This window comes from Oryzias latipes, chromosome 7 (genome assembly GCF_002234675.1).
Source record: "Oryzias latipes chromosome 7, ASM223467v1".
In the NCBI taxonomy this organism is placed as follows: Eukaryota; Metazoa; Chordata; class Actinopteri; order Beloniformes; family Adrianichthyidae; genus Oryzias; species Oryzias latipes.
The window spans coordinates 33,552,559-33,574,606 of NC_019865.2; the positions used below are offsets into that span (position 1 = coordinate 33,552,559).

The window sequence follows — 22,048 nt, forward strand, 5'->3', positions numbered from 1 at the left end:
TATAGGGAAGAAAGGAGACATGTGCATAAACAGCTCCACCATTGAATATTTCCCCCTTTTCGTTTCAATCCTTTGTGTCAGTGTGTGATTTGATTTATTAGTTAGACGAGCAGTCATTCATTTCCTCCGTGGAACTGGTTTGGTAGAATTCTGATGAACACCTGGGGGGGGCAGCATTACACACACGAGTGTACAGCCGGTCACTATTAGAAGAAGAAGAGAGCCAATGTGGGCTGAACCCGGACCCCGGACCGCCCTGATGCAGGTCCGCTGGTCGGTGTCCACGAGTGTTCGCGAGCGGCTCGCATTTCTGCGTCCGCCCGCTCAGGAGTCCTCAGCGGGCACGCGCGTCTCTGTGTGATGCGCTCACGATGCCGCTCGCTCCCGCGAACCAGGCCCAGCTGATTCGGTCCTGTCAGAAGGACGACTACTACCGAACGGTTCTGAGAAACAATGCAAACGAGGCTGTTCAGACACTGGCAGGTAGGAACGCTCGGACGGTTTCGGAACTACTCGGATGTGCTCCCGAAACTCTCGGGAGGAAACAAATTCTTTCTGAACCGGAAGTTAAAGTAATGACCGGAATTCCACAACTTTTTTGTTTTTTAACAACTTTATTGCACATTATGCCATTTTACAAGAAAGTACTTTTAGGTATGCAATAAAACAAACACAACAGCATATATCAAATACACATCTGTAACATACAGAGGAACAAGAATAGAAATATAAATAAGCCAGGGGGTTAAACTCTATGAAAAAATACTGAATCTATCACATACAGACAATGTTCTGATTGCTTTTTGCTTCTCTGAATTTCGATTACTGTTGATATATTGAGCTAAATCAGAAAGGAATGCAGTGAAACAGGGTTTTCTACCAGAAAATTTACATTTATGGATATGGAATTTAGCCAAAATGAGTAAAAGATTTAAAAGTAAACCAGAGTCCTTTTGCATATGTTTTGATATTAGACCCAACAAGACATCTTTCCAGAATAAGACAAAACAAGAATCAATTTTATCATTAATAAAATCACACAACTTCTGCCAAAACACCTTCACTTTGGGACAATACCAGAAAAGATGAATAACTGTTTCAGGGGAATTACAACCAAAACTACACAGTGTCTCAATGTTTAACTTAAATCTATTTTTAACCTTATTAGTGATTAAAAATTTATTGGGTATTTGCCAAACCTCCTTCCATGCAATATCTGCAACAAACATGTTCCAATAAGACATGCTACGAGGTAGTGAAACAACGTTCGTTTGAAATAATGTTCTAATGGATTTGTTGTTTTTCCTGGGATAACCAGTCAGACATATTTTCCCCACAGGAGTATTAATGGGAGAGAGTAGAAAAGGCTCCTCAACATGAACTCTGTGTTGGAACTTAAATAACATGCAGACACCAGAGGGAATAGCTCCAAACACTCTAGCATATTCTAAAGGGGGAACAGGGAAGTTAAATTTAGATAGAAATTCCTCATAAGGTAAAAGTAAGCCCTGGTTGTGAAACACAAAAATAATCTTATTTTGAAACCAATGTTCTATGAAGAGTGATTTACGTTTAAATAAAATGTCTCTGTTATTCCAGATAGAATATTTGTGAGGTGAAAAGTTGTGTTTGTATACAAGGGACCATGAAAGGAAGGCTTGGCGATAAAATGCAGATAACTTCAGTGGGATTTTACATACATCATAATTACACATGAGAAAGAAATCAACACCACCAACTTTAGACAAAATATGAAGAGGTATAGTGTTCCAAATGGAGCTGGGATTTCTAAAAAGTTGTTTCAGCCAATTAATTTTAAATGTGTTATTTAAGGTATAAAAATCGAGAAAATTGAGGCCACCTTTGTCATAGGAGTTCATGAGAACTTTTTTTTTTAAGTAATGGGTTCTGTTTTTCCAGATGAAATTAAAAAGCATTTTGTCAATTTCTTTGATAATTTTATCATCAACATGAAAGCCAAAGCTGCGTATGTTAAGCGGGAAATACCTTCTGCTTTGCTGAGTAAAATCCTTCCTCTCAAAGATAAATCTCTGGAGAGCCACTGATTCAATTTCCTTTGTGTTTTTTCTATTATTGGGTTAAAATTTAGGGAGCTTCTTGCATGTTGGTCTTTTGTTATTAAAATACCTAAATATTTCACTTCAGATTTAACTGGAAGATTATTCAAAGTGGTAGCAGCACATTCTTTAATTGACATTAATTCACATTTATTCACATTCAGACAAAGACCGGATGCCTTTGAAAATGTCCCAATAACGTCAAAAGCAACAGGAATTTGCTTTTCATTTTTTAGAAAAAGTGTAGTGTCATCTGCAAGTTGAGTAATGATTAGTTCTTTGTCAATGAGATTGATGCCTTCTACTGCACTGGATTTAATGTGATCTGTTAACAGTTGAGAAACTAAAAGGAAAAGATACGGAGAAACTGGACAACCTTGCCTAATTCCTCTCTCTAGATTAAATCTGGGAGAGGTGCCACCTGCTAATTTAATAGAGCTGTTACAGTTTTTGTATCATGTAACAATAGCTGATTAAAAGTATTCTCCAAAACCAAATTTTTTAAGACAATGAAAAATGAATTTATGTTCTACGGTATCAAATGCTTTGTAAAAATCCAGAAATAAAATAAAACCATTGTCATTTATAATGTCTGGATGATCAAGAATGTCCAAAACTAGCCTGATATTATTCATTATATGTCTTCCTGACATAAAGCCAGACTGGGTCTCATCAATTACTGAGTCCAGTGTCAGTTTTAGTCTCTTAGCCAAGATTGTTGCAAAGATCTTATAATCATTGTTGAGTAGTGATATTGGACGCCAGTTATCTAAGAACAATGGGTCTTTTCCGGATTTTGGAATTAATGTCATCAGGCCTTGAGTCAATGTCGTAGGAAGAAGTTCTTTATCTATACTTTCTAGAAACATTTGATGTAAAAAGGGAGACAGATCCTCAGCAAAACATTTATAAAACTCTGAAGTCAGCCCATCTGTCCCTGGTGATTTATTAGATTTAAGTTGTTCTATGGCCTTTTGCACTTCCTCAAGTGTTATCATGCTTTCACATTGCTCCTTTTCACTTTCAGTGATGGTCTTAACTGTTAACGAATCTATGAAGGCATCTGTTGAAACTTGACTAAATTTAGAATTATAAAGTTTCTGGTAAAAATCACAACAATAGTTAGAAATGACTGTATGGTCTTCTGAAATAGTTCCATCTATATTAATTCTGTGAATGCTACTACCTTTAGAATGGTGTCTCTCCAGATTAAAAAAGTAATGTGAATTTTGTTCACCGTTTTCAAGCCATCTTGATCGAGATCTCACAAAAGCTCCCTTGGCTTTTTGAAGATATAAATGATCCAGTTCAGTTTGAAGGTTGGAGAGTTGGAGTTTATCTTCATCTGATAGTGTGTCAGCTGCATTTTGACACAAGTGAGTGATTCTTGAAATGACATTAGCTTCATGTGCTCTTCTACTTTTAGCTTTATCACTACTTACTTTTCTGAGATATTTACTTATTTCAAATTTAAAAAGCTCCCAGTGTAAACCTTATTTCTTGTCTATGTTAGCTTTAGACCAAAAATGTGCTATTTCTCTTTTGATTTGTTTTTTAACATTGTCATTCAATAAAATAGAGCTATTAAGTTTCCAATAAGCTGAATGAGTGGCATAAGACTTAGAGGTGGTAAACCTTATCATAATAACTATGGCTTTGTGGTCTGTAAGAGGAGTGGGGCAAATGTTTACATCAATCTGATCTATGGCAACACTTTTTGAGATCAACCAAAAGTCAATTCTGGACTGACTTGTACCCGTTTTGTTACTCCATGTAAAGCATTTGACATCAGGGTTTTTCCTTCTCCATATATCATGGAGGTCAAATTTCTCCATAATTTTTTTTAGCTCGGTGTTGCTTCCATCCGGCGCACGAGGAGGACACCTATCTGCATTATTATCTGGGACATTATTGAAGTCACCCCCCAACAACATGATAGCATTTGGAAATTTTTCTAACCATTTTAACAATAGGTTTTCTATAGAGAAAAGAAGTTGATCATTTTCTTTGACAGTGTTGTATCCATAAATATTGGCTGAAATAACAATATTATCATCACATTGTAGTATTTGCCAAATATAATGACCTGATGGATCACTTTCAGTAAGTAAAATATCCCCACTAAACCTATTTTTTTAGAGTCGTTACCCCAGCTGATCGCTCTGTACCGTGTGAAAACCACAAGGAATGACCCCATTGACACTTCCAGAATTTGACATCATCAGATATTGAATGAGACTCCTGTAAAAAACAGAGATCTGACTGAAACTGCTTAGCAAAAAGAAATAAAGCTTTGCGTTTAACATTGTTGCGTAGCCCCCTGGCATTAAAAGAAACAAAAGATAGTAAACAGATTAACTAGAACAATAAACAACACACAGAAAAAAGATTTTGTTTTATAAAAACTATAAAGTTAGTTAACAAACAGTGCAATATCGAGAACAGCACCAAAATAAATTTTAGCAGCTTTAGGAGAAAAAAAAATGTTAAACTCCTTTTTTTTCCCCTTTCCTCCCCTTTTTTCCTTTCCGCCCCTTCTTCCTCCTTCCTTTGTGACCCCCCCATAAAAACAAAACAAGAGGGAATCATCTCAAATAAAAAATTGAAAAGGGATTTGGGAGGGGGAAAATGTCCTGAGAATACAGATGAGAACATACTGGACCCCTCACATGGTTGGAGAAAAACAAAAAAAATAAAAACAAAACAAAAAAAATCTCTCTTCTTCATTCATTTTTCTTTCCTTTCTTTAATCACGGGTGAATTTCTGATCCATTAATAAATCCACGGCCTCCCACGAAGTAAGCCGCCTTTCCCTCCTCGCGTGCTTTCTTGATTTTCAGCCACAGCTCCTGCCGATTCTCCCTGTCCTCTTTAGTTAGGTCCTCGTTGAAGTGCAGGCCTTTGGCTTGGAGAAACCCGTTCTTCTTGGCCGCTCTCCAAACCTCTTCCTTCAGACGCCGGGAGATGAATCTGATCAGAACCCCTCGAGGCCTCGGGTCCTCCTGGCGTTTTCTTCCCATCCGATGAGCGACATCAACAGCATCGGGAAACTTTTTTTTTTCTGAGGGCAGAACATGCTGGCGAATGTTTATCACCTCCTCACGCACGTTTTCCTCTTCAGCCTCAGGAAGACCGTAGAGCCTCAGATTCCATCGTCGACCATAAGCTTCCACATCTGCAACCCGTGCCAAGCATTTCGATGTATATTCCTCATTTTTTTCCACACGTTGTTCCATAGCATCAACTTTGTCATTTATGAGTTTAATTTCGGAACGGACAGTTTCAACCATTTTTTCAAGAGCATCGCTTCTTGAGTTGATCAGATCGGCGAGCATGTTGACTGCTTCATCCGATTTCATAGACCAGGGCAAAGTAGGCCTTTTAGCAAGAGGAGGCTTACTTGGGGTCACTGGGAGTGAAGGAAATTCTTCCTCTGAAGTCACGGGTATGTCCATGCTGCTGCCGGAGTAGTCGTGCTCGTCGGCTAGTAACAAGGTAGCGGAGCTTTGTTTTTCTTTTGAAGATTCGCTTCTTTTAGGAGGTTTTGGCATTTTGAATGGTGGGAATTTTTAAAAAGTATCCAAAAACTTCAATCCACAACGTTCCCCGGTCGTTTTAGAGAAAAGGCAAAATCTTGCTGCTTCAAAAAAGCTCAATAAAAAAGTTAGGTGCTCGGAGCTCGATATAAACAAACCGGTCACGCCGCCATTTTGCCGGCCCCCGGAATTCCACAACTAGACCATTCTGACTGCTGTGGTCATTCTGTGTAGACTGTAGTTTGGAGAACACTGAAACATCGAAGAATATTAGGAGAACAGGTCTAAAGGCACCAAGACACTGTTTGATAAATACCTATAAGGTTTGAGTCACCAAAACATTAGAGCCTGATTTAGTTTGTTCACAGTCATCTATCTGGCCTTTTCTGATTGAACATTAACAGTCATTTTAGTATCTTGGGTTTAAAATGAGGCTTCAAATAGATTTTAGCGTCACTGGACAAAGAAAAACAAATGAGAGAAAGATTGGGAAATTGTTGTTTGACATTTTTATCACAAAACAATGATAGAATAAAACACACACACATTTAGGAAAAGTCAGGGTCCTTTTGGTTCATATTATTTTTGTAACAGTTTTGATGCTGAAAAGTTTGAAGCAGTCAAAAGGACCGCCGTGAAACCGTCAAAGTGAAAACCTTTACTGTGATGGGACTTTCTAAACATTCTGAAATGCAGCAATTCTAACTGACTAACAAAGTCTTTAGGGTTTGACGGTCCATATTTTTTTGTTTTTTGAATCCATCTGTAGGCGTCTTTGATCTTTAAGTTTTCCTGGTTGGTAGTTTTCTTCAGACTGTCCAGACCAGGGGTCCCCAAATCCAGGCCTCGAGGGCCGGTGGCCTGCTGGTTTTCCAGAATCCCTGCCTTATTGCTGATTACCTGGATCAGGTGTGTTTAGCCAATAAGGAGCTTCAATGTCAGGTTGGTTGGAAAACATGTAGGCCTGGATTCTGGGACCCTGGTCCAGACTGTTCTTGGTGCCACTGCCCTGCTTCTTCTCAGTTACCTCTGCCCTCCAAGCGTCTGATTGGCTGAACTCACGTCCAGGAGCTCAGCAGCAGACCGGACACACCTGTCTGAGGGCCTGAAATTTTCAGCTTTCTTTCCTCCATCAGGAGGTGTTGGGTCAGTGAGCTGACGCGGTCTGGTGTGTGTTTAGGATCCAGACTCTGGCTGCACTGGAGGAAGGAGGTGGAGCTTCTGTCTGACGTGACTTACCTTAGTCTGACCACACTCTCAGGTAAGCTTTATCTGTCAGACATGAAGGCGGCCTCTATTGACGCAACTCAGGTGTGGGTTTGGCCTCACAGGTTTTCAGACGTTGGGGGAGGAGTATGTCAACATCGTGCAGGTGGACCCCTCCAAACGGCAGATTCCCTCCCGGGCCAGGCGCAGTCTCTTTGTCCTGTTCCATGCCTTCTTTCCGTACCTGCTGGACAAGCTGCTGGTGTGTCTGGAGAACGAGCTGGAAGGCAGTCAGGATGGCAGGCGGCGGGCAGCATCGGCTGGGTGGGGCCTAAGCTGCTGGCTGAGGCTGTGGGTGCAGAGGGGGGTGTGCCTACTGACAGGGGAGCAGAGGAGGGTGTGGCTTTCAGCTGTGGGCATCGCACAGCAGACTGTGGCGCTTGTGCACCGCCTCCACACCACCCTCTTCTACCTCAGCAGCTCCTTCTACCACCTGTCAAAGAGAGCGGCTGGAATCAGCTACGTGAGTCCTTCATGCACCACATGGGGGGGGGGGCAAGGCACGTGACGGATCCCGGCCAATAAAAAACATCTGAAATGTGTCTTTTAAACCACAACTTTGCCTCCTAAACTGTGGGCATGGCAACGATACAGACCATCTGTCTGATGAAAACTGGTTCTTTAACGAGGTAACCAACGGAATCGCAGACAGAACATGTTTGAAGGAAAATCACATCCAAACTCTCACAAGCATCTTAAACATTCCCTTTAAAAATGTCAGGATATTTCCTGAAAGGAGAAGGAAGCTCCTGCTATTGGGCCTGAAGCAGGTCAGGGTGGTCCTTTCCCATGAACAGCACCGTTCCAAAACATACTGGGGGGTGGCTGTCACCCATGGCAACAGAAACAGAGAACGAGGCAAAATACTGATGCAAAAACAGTTTCAGCAGGAGATGCATCATGTTTGTGCACAGCAGCTGAGGGCAGGTTAGACAGGTTGGTGTGATGGGCTTTTGCTGTGGTGCAGCTGCGGGTGGAGGGCCTACGCGGGGACGACGCCTCAATCAGGACAACCTACAGGCTGCTGGCTGCTGTTTCGCTCCTGCAGCTGCTCGGCAGCGTGGCTCTGCAGGTGGGCAGCTTCAGGCAGAGACAGAGAGCCCGGCAGGAGTGGAAGCTCTTCAGAAGCCTCAGGTCTGTCTCCCCGAGTCAGGTCTATGTTACTGACAGACTGTTTTATCTTTGAAGCAGTTTTCATCAGTGAGGCGATCTCTTTGTTTGCAGTCCTGATCGCCCTCAGAGCCCCGCCCCTTCTGCCGCCCGCTGCATCCTCTGCCTGGAGGCCCGGAGGAACTCCACCTGCACACCCTGTGGACACCTGTTCTGCTGGGAGTGCATAACTGAGTGGTGCAACACCAAGGTAGGTCTGGCGTCCTGAAAAACAGAGCATGCAGCAACACTGCCCCTCTCCCAAAAAAGACCTAAACATCCCGGTACACTACAGTCCCTGACAAAAGTCTTGTCGCTTATCCATTTTGTAGAAACAAAAGCGTATAACCTCACTGTTAATGAATCCATTGGTTTTAGAAATGTCTCATATGAAAGCTAAAACCCTCCCAAATTATGTTCAATATACTAAAATATAATTGCTTCACTGAAGAAAGATTGATCATTTAATGAACACAGAAAGGTCACATTTTGGCAAGACAAAAGTTTTGTTGTCTACAGAGAGTAATGTGAAAATTTAACAAATAATTTACTTCAAAAACAAAATTATGTTGCATAACATCAGTGAATTAAGTAGTGCTACTGTGAGATCCATATTTAATATCTTGTATGACTTCCAGGAGCTTGAAGGACAGCATCCATGCGGTTTGACAATGATTCATACAATTTATGGATGAAGTCATCAGGAATAGCAAAGAAAGCAGTCTTCCATGCCTCCCAGAGTTCATCAAGATTCTTTGGTTTGGTCTTCCATGCTCCCTCTTTCATTCTACCCCAGACATGCTCAATGATGTTCATGTCTGGTGACTGGGCTGGCCGGTCCTGGAGCACCTTCATCTTCTTCGCCTTGAGGAACTTTGATGTAGAGATGGAAGTATGTGATGGAGCACCATCCTGCTGCAGAATTTGACCCCTTTTATGGTTGGGAATGGAAGAGGTAGCTAATACTTCTTGATATTTTAGGCTATTGATATTGCCTTCCACCCTGCAAATGTTTCGCACACCCCCATACAGGATGTAACCCCTGACCATGATTTTTCTGCCACCAAACTTAAATGTTTTCTGGGTGAATCTTGAGTCCATGCGGGCTCCAGTTGGTTTCCTGTGATGTAATTCAACTGAAGACTCATCTCCACCGTCTGCCACTTTTCCAGCGTCCATCCTTTTAGCAGGCTCTGGGCCTTGGCAAATGCCACACGTTTTTTTCAATTGCCTTTTGTTTAGTGCTGGTTTCTGGGCACTGCTTGGACCATGGAGGCCATTTTCAGATAGAACTCTACAAACTGTTCTGGTTGACACAGGGGCTTGAGGTGACCAGGCCTGGTGGAGCTCTGCTGCAGGGGAAAAGGGGCTGGCCTTGGATTTTCCAACCAACAAACGGTCCTCCTGAGCAGTTGTCTTGTGGGGTCTGCCGGACCTCGGCTTGTCAACAACATCTCTAGTCTCTTCAAATCTTTTTCTTATTCTTTGTACTTGACGCTGAGACACATTGAAGGTGTCAGCCACCTCAGCAGTGGATCTGGTCTTCAGTCTCTTGATAATCAACGCTTTGGTCTCAGGGTGAATCTTAGGCATGTTGTCAGAGGTCAGGTTGCAGTTGATGTGAAGGCCTGGTGTGCTGGGGTTCTTTTTAGACACACCCACTAATTGATTGATCAGTAATTGCTCACAGGTGAGGCTGTAATCTAGGATTGGGTGCATCATATGACAAGGCGACAAAACTTTTGTCTTGCCAAAATGTGACCTTTCTGTGTTCATTGACCCTTGTGCTATCTTAGATGACCCCCCCCCCCCCCCCTTCCATTGAGGTGTTCTCCCTACCATGACAAAGGTGGATAAAGGTGGAAAGATTTCATTTAATCCATGGACACCAGTGAAGATCACAAATCATTGAAGAAAAAAGGTTCAGAGCTCTGTCTAGTGGGTCTAGATGACCCAACTCCCAACGTTAATGTGCCTAGGATAGCACAAGGGTTAAATGATCAATCTTTCTTCAGTGAAGCAATTATATTTTAGTATATTGAACATATTTTGGGAGGGTTTTAGCTTTCATATGAGACATTTCTAAAACCAGTGGATTCATTAAAAGTGAGGTTATAGGCTTTTGTTTCTACAAAATGGATAAGCGACAAGACTTTTGTCAGGGACTGTATATTACCAAAAGTATTGGCTCGCATGCCTTGACTCCCATATGAACTGAAGTGCCGTCCCATTCCTAACCATAGAGTTCAGTGTGATGTGGGTTCACCTTTTGAAACTGTTACAGCTCCAACTCTTCTAGAAAGGCTGTCCTCAAGGTTGAGGAGTGTTTCTAGGAATGTCTGACCATTCTCCCAAAAGGTCATAGGTGAGGTCACACACTGATGTTGGTGGAGAAGGCCTGGATCTTAGTCTCTGCTGACTATGCAGAAAGTGGGTGACCTCTTTGCACTCTGAGCTTCAGCATCCTCTGACTCCTCTCCATCAGGTTACCTGGTCGACCACTTGGTGGCTGAGTTGCTGTTGTTCCCAAACTCTTCCATGTTGTCCTGATAGAGCTGACAGCTGACTGTGGAATATTCAGGAGAGAGGACATTTCACCACTGGATGTGTTGTACAGGTAGCATCCTATGACAGTTCCACCCTTGGATTCACTGACAGCGGCCCATTCTTTCACAAATGTTTGTAAAAACAGTCTGCATGGCTGAGGGTTTGATTTTATACACCTGTGACCAGGATGAGTTATTAGGACACCTGATTCTGATCATTTGGATGGGTGAGCCAATACTGTGGTTATACAGTGTATGTCTGCACTGCATCAGCATCCGGGTGTTTGTGTGCATGAAGCAGAAGGTTCATTCTACGGGGAGCATTTATTCTTCTTGGACAAACTCTGCACGGGGGGTTCTGGTCTGATGCTCCCTGCAGAAAATCCAGTTCAGGCCGTTTCAGGTTCATTTTCACAGATGTGATTGACAGACGCAGAAAAACCTGCAGTATGAAGAAAGATGCTGGACTGAGGTCCAGAACCACAGAAAACGATGCTGCTGATGTCACAGTAAACGACCACATCCATGCTCGTTAAATACATTTGACTGTTGTTTTTTTAATCGAATAAAGTTATAAAAATGTAAAACTGTTAAGGAATGGCAAAGTTTCCAAACATTGAACCTCCAAACCATTTTTAAAATACTAGAAGCCAAAGTTTGGGAAAAATGCTTTTTGCTGATTGGATTGGCCTGATGTTAATGAGAAACTTGATTACTTTGAGGATTTGGGCAGCCCCTCCCTCCGCTTGTCATGTCATCTGCTCTGAGCTTCTGAATATTGAATGAATGGAAATTAGTAAAAACTCAGAAATGCTGTAAAACTTTTGGGAAATCTGCAGAAAACAATGTAAAAACCATGGGAGAGGTGAAAAAGTGGAGTAAAAAGGAGAGAGCTCTGGAGGAAGTTTGGATATTTCCTTCAGTTCTTAATTCTTAAAAAATATTTCCATGTTTTCTAGTGAGCGTGAACCATCTATACATTTCAAAACTTTAAAGTCGAGAAAAGGAAAGAACCTGCTGGAAGAGTGTGGGTTAAATAGTCTGTGTGTACTCTGGGGATTATGTGAGTCCAATGATTTCTGATTTTCGGAAGGATAGACGGACTTTCACATGAATCTTAAATTATTTAAAATCCCAATGAAGGAATCTGGTCTAATCTGTGTGAGGAGTTCTGTTTGGGTTTTAAACTCTTCCCCTTCTGTCAACGGTCCATTCAGGATGAGCTCTACTTCACCAATGGTGTCTTTCTGCATAAGGTTCAGAGAAACCCATTCAGGTTGAGAAAGTAAATGTTTTCTTCAGACCATCACTGGTCCCGGTCCAACAGTCCTGTTAAAAACAATGGCAGATGAAGCTTTGGGCCGTCTGCTGAGGCGCCTGAGGATTTGCAGATGTTTATTCTTCCTTTGTTTCTGAAACAAATCCCATCCTAGCTGACCTGGACCTGCTGTCGGTGAGCAGGCATGCGTGCACGCTCCTCTAGGAAAGAGGCCGCAGACATGCTTGGGTCCAGCTAGAGGAGCCAAAGCTAGAGCTAAAGACCCGTGCTGATGTGTGCTCCTGTCCTCAGGCCGAGTGTCCTCTGTGCCGGGAGACGTTCCTGCCCCACAGACTGGTGTTTCTCAGGAACTTTAGCTAGAACAGCAGGACCGGCACCACACCGGAACAAGTCTTCTGCAGCGCTGAGCCCCCCCATGCTTGCTGACACTTGCTGAGAAAAACCCTTCTGTAACAGTTGTAAATATGACCTTTGTTTTTTACCAAGTTTGGTTCAAACCTGTTGAAACAATAAATTTCTTTCAGGTGCGAAAACAGCTGTTGGCTTCCGTGTGTTTATCTTCCACATAAACAATAATCCAGATTCATTTAGTGCACAGATTAAAGACAGATTTTTTAGAAACCTTCTGTATGAAGGCAAAACATTGGAACAGAAACCTCTTAGATATCCAATGTGTTTTCTAAAGACTTCCTCTGTCTCACAAAGCATTCAGCCATTGATTAGTTTGACCAGAAGTCTGACTAAAACCCTGGAGCAGCGTTTGGCAGCTCTGCAGAAACACTGGGACATGGCTGACCCCAACCCGCTGCAGCTGTGTCCTGCTGATGTCTGTCCTGCTTCTCAGGATTCTTCCTTTGGTCCCTTGAATGTTTTTATACCCAAAGGGAAAGTGGAAATTTGATGAATTTATTCGGATGACAAACTCAAATGATTTCAGGTGTCGCACAGAATGTCCGGTGAGGGCTGTCTGTGTCCAATCTTCACTGCAATCTCTATGTTGGTGTGGTTCTGTTTCTGAGCCGGTCATGCTGCTCTGAAGGGTCATTGAATGAAACGGTTTATTTATGCTTGTTTTAGAAGGTTTCCAGCTCTGAACTAAATTTCTTAGAGATGATTGGAAACCTGCTTCTGTGGTGAAACATTCAGGAAACCTCACTGTCTCTAGAAAATTATTTTGTAACATCCTCTTTTTGTCCTCTGCAACCCCTCCGGTCTTTCAGTAGCACATAATCATAAATCACGCGACTTCACTTTCACTCTTGGGGCAGGAAATACTGAGGGGTTAACACCCCCCCACACCATTTTAAGTGAAGCAACAGTTTGGTCTGAATCCTCTGCTTCTCTGAAAGCCCGTCCAGAATGTTCAGGAGTGGAGGTGTTGCACAAATACCTCCACCCCTTTCATGCATGCACACATGCAGAGCATGCCCAGGAGTGTGCTTCCTGCTAGCACATACAGTAGGGTGGTGCTCCAGAAGGCCAGCAGGTACAAGCTCCTATTGCAGAAGCGCCCCCCCTCCCTGAAGGCGGTGCTGTTCAGTAGCATCTCTGCTGTGAAGCTCTTTTGGAGAGTGCTGCTAAGGTTCGTCTCATTCTTCTGGTAGTTTGGTGGATAGATGGAGTAAACCTGGTAGCTGCCTGCAGAGAGACGACACATCACTGAGGTGCACACAACCCTGAGTGTGCATGTGCCGGGACCAACCGAAGAGGATCCAGAGGAGGAGGAGCAGGATGAAGATGGCCCCCAGGGTCCAGGTGATGCGAGCAGGAGCTGCAGAGCAAAGCAGCTTCTGCACAGTGAAGAAGACCATCATCAGCATAACCCAGATCCCAAAAACCAGGACATAGATTGGGAGCAGAGGAGCAGCTGGACACTCGTGCATGAAAGCTGCACCTGGAAACAGAAACATTCCTGAGAGGAGACAAAGATTCCTCCAAGAGTGCTGGATGGAAGGGTTCTGCTGGTTCAACACCCAAACCCTTCCTGTTGGGTCTCCACCTGACCTAAGCTCGCTGCCTCGTTCTTCTTGTAAACCCACCAACCCTCAGGCTCAAATGTCAGCATCAAAAAGTGAGGGTCCCTACACCCAAAAAGCAAAGCAACTGTAACATCAGAGTAACATGAATAAAAGCTTGAAGATGATAAAAAAACGAAAGAAAACATGCACATTTGAAATACTTCTTTGCTTAAAATGAAGTAAAATTAGAACAAGTGTTTCACGCACGTGTGAGCCAGATTGTTATGAGCATAAAAATAAGTCCAGTTAAAGTCCAGAAAAGCGCAGCGCGAGCAGTGGCACCACCATGGGGGGCCGACACCTGGCCACCCTACGACTGCTCCACTACCCAATATAGACTGTGGAAGCATCAGTTATGCATTTCATCCCAAATGCAAAGCCTGCAGGCGGCAAGTCGCTCTGATCACCTAAACCGGCCCACACCCCCCCTTTCCCTGCTGCCTTTGCGTGCGCAGACATCTACAGACAAGTCGCTGGATGCTGAACACGGATAAGACGGTGAGGCTGATCTTCCTTTGGGGTTCACTTCCTCATTTGAACCCTCTGAGCCTCCAGAGCGGGTTAAACAAAAGAACCAGTCTCAGTTCTTTAAGATGAACTTTCTTTTATTACTTTTTCCTTAAGTCCAAAATGGTGACTGACCGCGCGTGTATGCCCTCCACACGCGCTGCCCCCCCCTCCCTTCCTGCATCGCACGAGCACCGGTTTCGGCACGCACGCACGCACGCGCATGCACACCCACACATCCCAAAACATTTCGTTTCATGCCTATTAAATATTTTCTGTGGGTATTTTAACAATCTCTTTACTTTACTTTAGATCACCTCATCTGTATTGTGCGTGAATACTTGGTGCAAATTCTCCACATCATCAGCGGTGGTGGATGTGCCATTACTTTTTATTAATATGTAAAAAAGGATGTCCCTGTCACATGCCCCTCTCATTTTATGGCACTATTTAAGCATTGGTTGTTGTGTTACTCCAATATTTTGATTTGTTTTTGTCCTGTTTCCACAGAGTTACCTAAACTCATTAGTTGAAGCTTCAGAGAATTAAGAGAAATTCAACATATATTCTTATTTTAAGAAGAAAAGTACAGCAGAAGGAGGGAAAGAGATAGTAGGGAAGAAACAGAGGAGTACTGAGGAGGAGGACGATGAGACAGAGCAGCATTAATGACAGAAGAGAATGAAGAAGACAAAGATGAGACGGCATCAGAGGAGGGACAGTCAGCATCATTGGTCAGAGAAACAAGGCAGAACTCAGTATAAGTAGGGGCTTGACCTGTTCCTGGACCAACAGGTGAAGTTAGAATTATGTTGCCCTAATAATAAAACTGTTTCATGTTTATTAGTCTGAATAGAAATGTCTACAGATATAATTCATAATTACCATGGAAGGGTATTGTTATTTTTATTTCAGAACTGATTTCACTTTGTGTTTATTATAGATATCTCCCAGTCAAGAGCCGAACAGCCCAAGCAGACACACCTAAGCATTAAATATAAACAAAATAAAAAATATATATATCAGTGGTAAATACTACTAATGATATCTACTAGTATCTATTAGTTATTTTACTATTAGTATCTACTCTAAGTTAATGGAGCCGGTTTAGCTCATGTTGGTTTGCAGCACCTTCCGTCCGTGAAACCAGAGTTCAAATCCGGGCTGCTCCCTATTCCCTTCTCTGCTGCTGTGCCAGTCCCAAGCCCAGATAAATTGAGAGGGTTGCATCAGGAAGGGCATCCGGCGTAAAACATTGCCAAGTTAACCATGTGACTCATCCTCAAAAGAGAGGTTGTTTCACTGTGGCAACCCCTGATGGGAAAAGTCAAAAGAGACAGACAGTTGTACTATAAGTTCATGTTCTACAAAATATTAGTAGGTATTTAACTTTCTGTTAGTTTTTAAAGGTTGTTTTACTACGTTTAGTAGAATGAATTTTAAAAAATATAGCTCATGGTTTTTGTGTGACACGCCAAGATTTAAAGTGGCCCCCTACCGACCACCCCCATGAAAAATTTCTGAAGGCTTCCACTGAGCGCGAGGAACAGCTAAGATACTGCAGGACCCTGCAGCTCCCAGGCCTTTGGAGAGGACCTGAAACCACCCGCGGAAGGGTAAGATAGGCATTGTTGTATGCCTCTCTTATAAAGTCTTATTAGTCTAAAATGCTATGTTTATGTACTAATACAGGTGGGCAAACACGTGGCTCTCGAGCCAATGAGCATGCGGCTCTTTGCGTCTCATAATATTTTCTATATACTGTGCCTCATTTCATCGTTTTTCCCTCTTAAACCACACTTAAACCATCAGAGGGTATTAAATAGATAATAATAAAAGTAATTTGGCAGTTTGTGTTTTGATGCTGCGCCAAGTTTTTGCGCGGTTTACGCCCAATGCCGGAATAAATAACTAAACATTTGATGTGCGTGCAGACTGTTACCCTCATGGTCAAAATGGTGAAATTCAGAGTATAAAGATAAACACAGGACATTTCTGGAAGAATGGGAAGATTCTTACTTTTTTACTGAACGAATAGCAAGTCACTTCCTGATCAACACAAATTGTCTCCTTTATTAACAAGTTGAAGCTTTTCAAAGTGCACATTCAAAACGGCCATCACTTTCCTTCTTTGAGGAGCTCACAGCAGAAAGCTGCAATCAAAATAAATAAAGTGCAGAACGTTATGCTGCTTGCGCAACTGGACAGAAACTTTACTAACCGGTTTGCAGAAACGCAGCAGAAACGACCACAGATCACTTTTCTCATTGATCCTTTAACCCAGGGGTCAGGAACCTTTTTTGCCGAGAGAGCCATAAACGCCACATATTTTTAAATGTAATTTTGAAAGAGCCACACAACACTGTAGTGTCCCTGTCCCACAGTGAGGCACGGAGACTTAACCTCTTTTAAGGTTCTCTATTCTGGTTACTGCAGACCGCAACAAACGCCGTACAATTAATTCAGCAACTCCTCAATCTCTCCAGCGAGACGAGAGCGCTTCTCCCAACTTTATATTCCCCTGCTCCCGCTCCAGCCCTCCCATTTCCCTTATTTGGCCCATAGCTGAACCCCATTGGTCCAAATTACCTAACAACAGGCTGAGCGACAGAACTGAGGGCCAATCAAATCTCTGCTTGATGCGTTCCAGAACTCCAGAACTTTTAACGAGGCCCAACAGCCACCCAACTCAGTCCGCGACAATATGTTTAAAACTAAATATACAAGTGAATGTGTGGATTTGATGTAATTTCAACATTTTTAAAGTACAATAAGTCTGTGGATTATTTTTAATAACATTGTTATGCTATTGCTAATAAATGATGAGTATTTCTCGTGGTAGTTTTGCTGATGGTCTAGTCTGGTTGATACGTGGTGAGTTTCTGCTTCATGCAGGCGTTGAGACTTTAAACGTGATCTTAGGTCTGAATGTTCTGTAGATGTGAGACAGACATGGAGCCAAACACACACTCACACACTGCAGTGAGTGACAGGAAGCGGGTTTTACGTTTTTACAATCCCTGCGCGGTTCATCTGCTGCCTGTCCCCACAACCCCCCCACCCTCTGCTTTCTTCGTCACACCTCCCGTCTCCGCAACTGCGCGCTCTTTCTCAGAGACGGGAGCGCGCAGTTTTAGGCACGGCAATTCACAGGTTTCCAGCTGGTACAAACTCTGTGAAATAATAGATAATAGTAAAGTGATAACGCTGGCGCAGATTTCTCTCTCTAAGCACCGCTACTGCGCGCCTCTGGCATCGCATCGCACCCGAGAAGGACTGGTCTAATGAAAAAAAAAAGTATAATTAAAGATTTGTCTGCGAGCCACATGTGACCATCAAAAGAGCCATATATGGCTTGCGAGCCATAGGTTCCCGACCCCTGCTTTAACCCTTGTGTTATCCTAGGCACTTTACCATTGGGAGTTGGGTCATCTAGACCAGTGTTTTTCAACCTTTTCTGAGCCACGGCACACTTTAACCTTAAAAAAAATCCCGCGGCACACCAGCATCCAAAAAAAAAAAAAAAAAGGAGAAACTCATGGTCTGTATTGATCTACAGTCCCTCCGCAATCTCACATGCATTTTTGAGATAATTGTTACAGAAATAGCTGGAAACTGCAGCTGTTTTTTTTTTTTTCTAAAAAATGCAATAAAAGTTAAGTTAGAAGATTTAAAAACAGATTGATGTGTGTTCGTTGTTTCAAGACGTTTAACAACAGATCTCCTTGTGCGCTGTCAATCTCATGACCCAATGCATCATGGGAGATGTAGTGCATAAAACGGCTGGAGATCGGTTTTCGGAGCTTCAGTGTTTTGTTCACTTGTTCCACGGTCTGATACCGGATTCTGTGCAAAGCTACACCGCTAAAGACGAGCTTTAGCTGGTATTTTTGTTAGAACTGAGCGACTTTACGAGCTAAATCGGGACAAGGAAGTGAAGACTTTAACCACGTCTGATTGGTCAGACTGATGACATGTGATTAAGCTCCCCAAGAATGATTGGTGGAGACAGTTAAAGGGACGGGACTTTTCCAAAATACAGCCGAAAGTGCAGCTGAATCGCGGTACTGTACAGTCATTCTTATCAAAATGTCTTTAATAAAATAAAATAAACGTAAAGAAAATGTATTTTACATCTTTTATATTCCTAACTCCTCAGTGTTTTATCAGGGCCTGTTTGGATGAACAGAGAGCTGAAATCCTGGAGATGGGAAATGTTTTTAGATCAGTGAATGAGGACAATTTCCCACGGCACACTAGTGTGCCGCGGCACACTGGTTGAAAAACACTGATCTAGATCCACTAGACAGTGCTCTGAAGCTTTTTTCTTCAATGATTTGTGATCTTCACTGGTGTCCATGGATTACATGAAATCTTTCCACCTTTATCCTCCTTTGTCATGGTAGGGAGAACACGTCAATGTAAGGGGGGGTCATCTAAGATAGCACAAGGGTTAATGCAGAGACTGACTGCCTGAAATCCCCGCTTGTCACTGATGAGGCAGCCGGCGAACCAGAGATGATTGAGCTGAAATCTCTTTTTAAAGAAGGTCCTGTTACGTTTTGGAGAATGGAAAAATACCTGTGTGTAAAAGAGCTGCTCTCAAGCTGCTGTCGATCGGTGTTCTCCTCAATATATGTCTGTGAGTCCCTGTTTATTACCTTGAAACACGTGAAATCAAAGCATCGGTCCGTTCTAACCGACACTCACGTAAAGGAACTGATCAGAGATACGACTGAATATAAACCTGATCTGCAGAGGAGTACTAGAAACTAGAGAAATCCCAATGAGATCATCATCCATCACTGCAGCAAGGGAAGAAATTCTGAGATGGAGTTTGGAAAACACACCTGACTGAGCATGCTGGTGTGAATATTTTAATATTATTAGTTTTACATGCAAAAAGTCAATCATTAGTTTAAAAAAAAGTTATAAAAGTTTTTTTTTTTTTTACTGAAGGATAAAATTAATGTATGCTACACACAACTGAAATGTATTTAATGTGTTTATTATGAATATGAATTACCAGAAGGATGCTCTGTCCAGATGTTTGTGCATCTGTTGGCGTGACATTTCTAAACCGCAGCTGGTTTAACCACAGCTGAGCAAAAGGCGGCCCCTGCTCCGTGGGCAAGGCTCGAGAATCGCATGCCTCGCTCTGGGCAACACTGCTGCCTAAGTGGGCCCGGATCCCTCAGGCGGGAACCCTTGTGCTATCCTATGACCCCCCCTTCCATTGACGTGTTCTCCCTACCATGACAAAGGTGGATAAAGGGGGAAAGATTTCATGTAATCCATGGACACCAGTGAAGATCACAAATCATTGAAGAAAAAAGGTTCAGAGCACTGTCTAGTGGGTCTAGATGACCCAACTCCCAACGTTAAAGTGCCTAGGATAGCACAAGGGGTTACAAACATGTATAACTTTTTTATTTCTTTATCTTTGCAGGCCGGAGATCTACCGTCCCATCCTTTTGACATCATGAGCACCCCTGATGCAGAACCTTCTCTGACCAGGATGAAAAAGTTGCAGCAAGAAGAGAAGCAACTTGTCCTATGACTGTTATCTCTGCAGAAACTCCTCCAGCTCCTCACTAAACTGTGGTTACCCAGCAGACATTTCCAAACTTCTTCGTGATTCCTGCTTTTTCTGATTCATGCTCAGAAAAAACTCAGAGCTACAGCCTCTCCTCCCTTTGGTTCTCCTCCTCTCTTTGGTCTGTGGAAGGTCTGTCTCTATTCACACAGAAGTGAATCACACCAGAGGTCATCTGAAAGTGGACCAGGAACCAAACCTAACTAAGGAAATGATACCTTAGCAAGTGATGAACACCCCACCCCATTTCATCCCCACCCACAGCCATGCCCCCACCCCATGCTTAGAAGAGACCCTGTTTAACCTGTGATCAGGTTCACAGAGTTACGTTTTCTGACTTCAAGCACGGTCTCGCTACTTTGAACTTTTTCAACACTGGCATCATTACCATGGCAACACCATGCAGGGTGGGACAGTAAACTTTTTACAATACACAGTTTTCCTACAGCCCTGAAGGTACTGAGTTTTCAGAGTTAGATTTACTGAGGCTTAAATAAAACTCTAAGCCCCTGGAACCGTGACGAGGACTCACCTATTGAGATCTGAACCACCGGGAACGCTGCCATGACGATCAGCAGGAGCCCTGTAGAGAGGGCAGGAAGCGTCAGTGGCCATACCTGCTTCATCTGGGTCTGAGTCTTCCTGGACCTACCTGCAACAAGCACACCTGCACTGAGAGCACAGCTCGCAAAGTCCCACCTGCCTGCCATCACTGATGAATACCAGGCTGCGTCCCACACAAATGTGCTCAGAGCTCATTACAACACCACAGCTGCAAGCTCGGGGCTTCCTCTGTTGAGTAACCGCCTCACAAACCCATCCCCCAATGTGAGGCAGACCTGATGAAGATGAAGGTTTCCTAACAGGATAGAGAAGGGTTTTTTGGGGGACGTTTCGTGTGCTCAGCAGTTGGAGGCAGGAATTCCTGTGGAGGAATGAGACAGCCGAAGGAATCTCCACAGAAACAGGGAAGCCACTTTCCAAAATGTAGATTCCTCACAGGGGTGTGTTTATTTTCCTATTGTGTTCCGATGTTTGTTTTCCCCAGATATTTTTGATCAACCAGTGTTCTCACCAAGCCCCCACCTGCTGCGATAGGCTGTTCCTCCAGTGACCACTGGAGGCTGAATACCAGCTGATGAGGTTGATTGACTTTTGTCCAGCTTCATCTTTAATTCTTTGGGTGATTTAGAGATTATCTGTTCAGTTTAACAAATCTGTGGTTTCCAGGTGCGCCATTAGGGTTTAGCTTGTTTTGCCTGTTTTCATAGTTTTCTTTCCTTACTGTTTTTTTTTCTTCAAAATTATTTTTATTGGATTTTAGTACAGCGGTGTTGAACAAGTGATATGAAACATTGTATGCATTTTTTTCTTTTTATACACACTCAAACCACAAAAAACAAACAAACTGAAAGGCGATGCACATCCCATCACGTCAAGGTAGTTTGCCATCTCTCGGTGGCCACCAAGACCCTTGGAGCGTCTGTAGTCATGCGGTCGCTGTATCGGTCCGTTGTGGTGAAGAGAGAGCTGAGCCGAAAAGCAAAGCTCTCAATTTACCGGTCGATCTTTGTTCCAATACTCACCTATGGTCATGAGATATGGGTCATGACCGAGAGAACGATGTCCTGAATACAAGCGGCTGAAATGAGCTTCCTCCGTAGGGTGGCTGGGCGCTCCTGGACGCCTCCCTGGGGAGGTGTACAGCGCATGTCCCACTGGGCAGAGGCCCCGGGGAAGACCCAGGACACGTTGGAGAGAGACTATGTCTCCCAAGTCCGGGATAAGCGGAGGAAGATGGATGGATGGATATCCATCACTGGTTCTCAAAAAAAGTGCAACAAATATGGTGCACCAAAAGTAAGTGTCCAGAAATTAAGAGACGTGTGAAGAAATAGAACACACAAGAACCAAAACAAAATAATCTTCATAAACAGAGAAAAAATAGTCAGAAGTAAGTGATAGTTTAGGGTGATAAGGAGTAAATAAATAAAAACTGTTTGTGAAAATGAAATCCAGCTAGGTGGGTATGTTGCGGGATTGTAAAGTCTCAACATGTCCAAAGAAGGGTTG

At 43.1% G+C, this 22,048-nt stretch overlaps 1 protein-coding gene across 2 annotated transcripts; it reads left to right on the plus strand.

Annotated features, from left to right (window-relative positions):
• Positions 1-209: 209 nt before the first annotated feature.
• Positions 210-21,891, plus strand: pex10 (peroxisomal biogenesis factor 10). 2 transcript variants are annotated; one of them, XR_002873573.1, is made up of 7 exons: positions 210-483; positions 6,795-6,875; positions 6,946-7,343; positions 7,848-8,014; positions 8,105-8,240; positions 19,829-21,118; positions 21,640-21,891. XR_002873573.1 is itself a non-coding variant. In XM_023957100.1 (6 exons), exons 1-6 carry the CDS (start codon positions 372-374, stop codon positions 12,212-12,214), a joined length of 963 nt encoding a protein of 320 aa, XP_023812868.1. In that variant the 5' UTR covers positions 213-371; the 3' UTR covers positions 12,215-12,389. The 2 variants fall into 2 exon arrangements, 1 of the variants encoding a protein (XP_023812868.1); XM_023957100.1 differs by lacking the exons at positions 19,829-21,118; positions 21,640-21,891 and adding an exon at positions 12,146-12,389 and having other exon boundaries at positions 213-483.
• The last annotated feature ends 157 nt before the right edge of the window (positions 21,892-22,048 follow it).

Bases quoted from the DNA above. Each gene is read 5' to 3' on its own strand.
- pex10 (XM_023957100.1), top strand. From the start codon at position 372: ATGCCGCTCGCTCCCGCGAACCAGGCCCAGCTGATTCGGTCCTGTCAG. The intron at 8,015-8,104 runs GTCTGTCTCCCC...CTTTGTTTGCAG, and splicing joins AAGCTCTTCAGAAGCCTCAG to TCCTGATCGCCCTCAGAGCC. The intron at 8,241-12,145 runs GTAGGTCTGGCG...TCCTGTCCTCAG, and splicing joins CTGAGTGGTGCAACACCAAG to GCCGAGTGTCCTCTGTGCCG.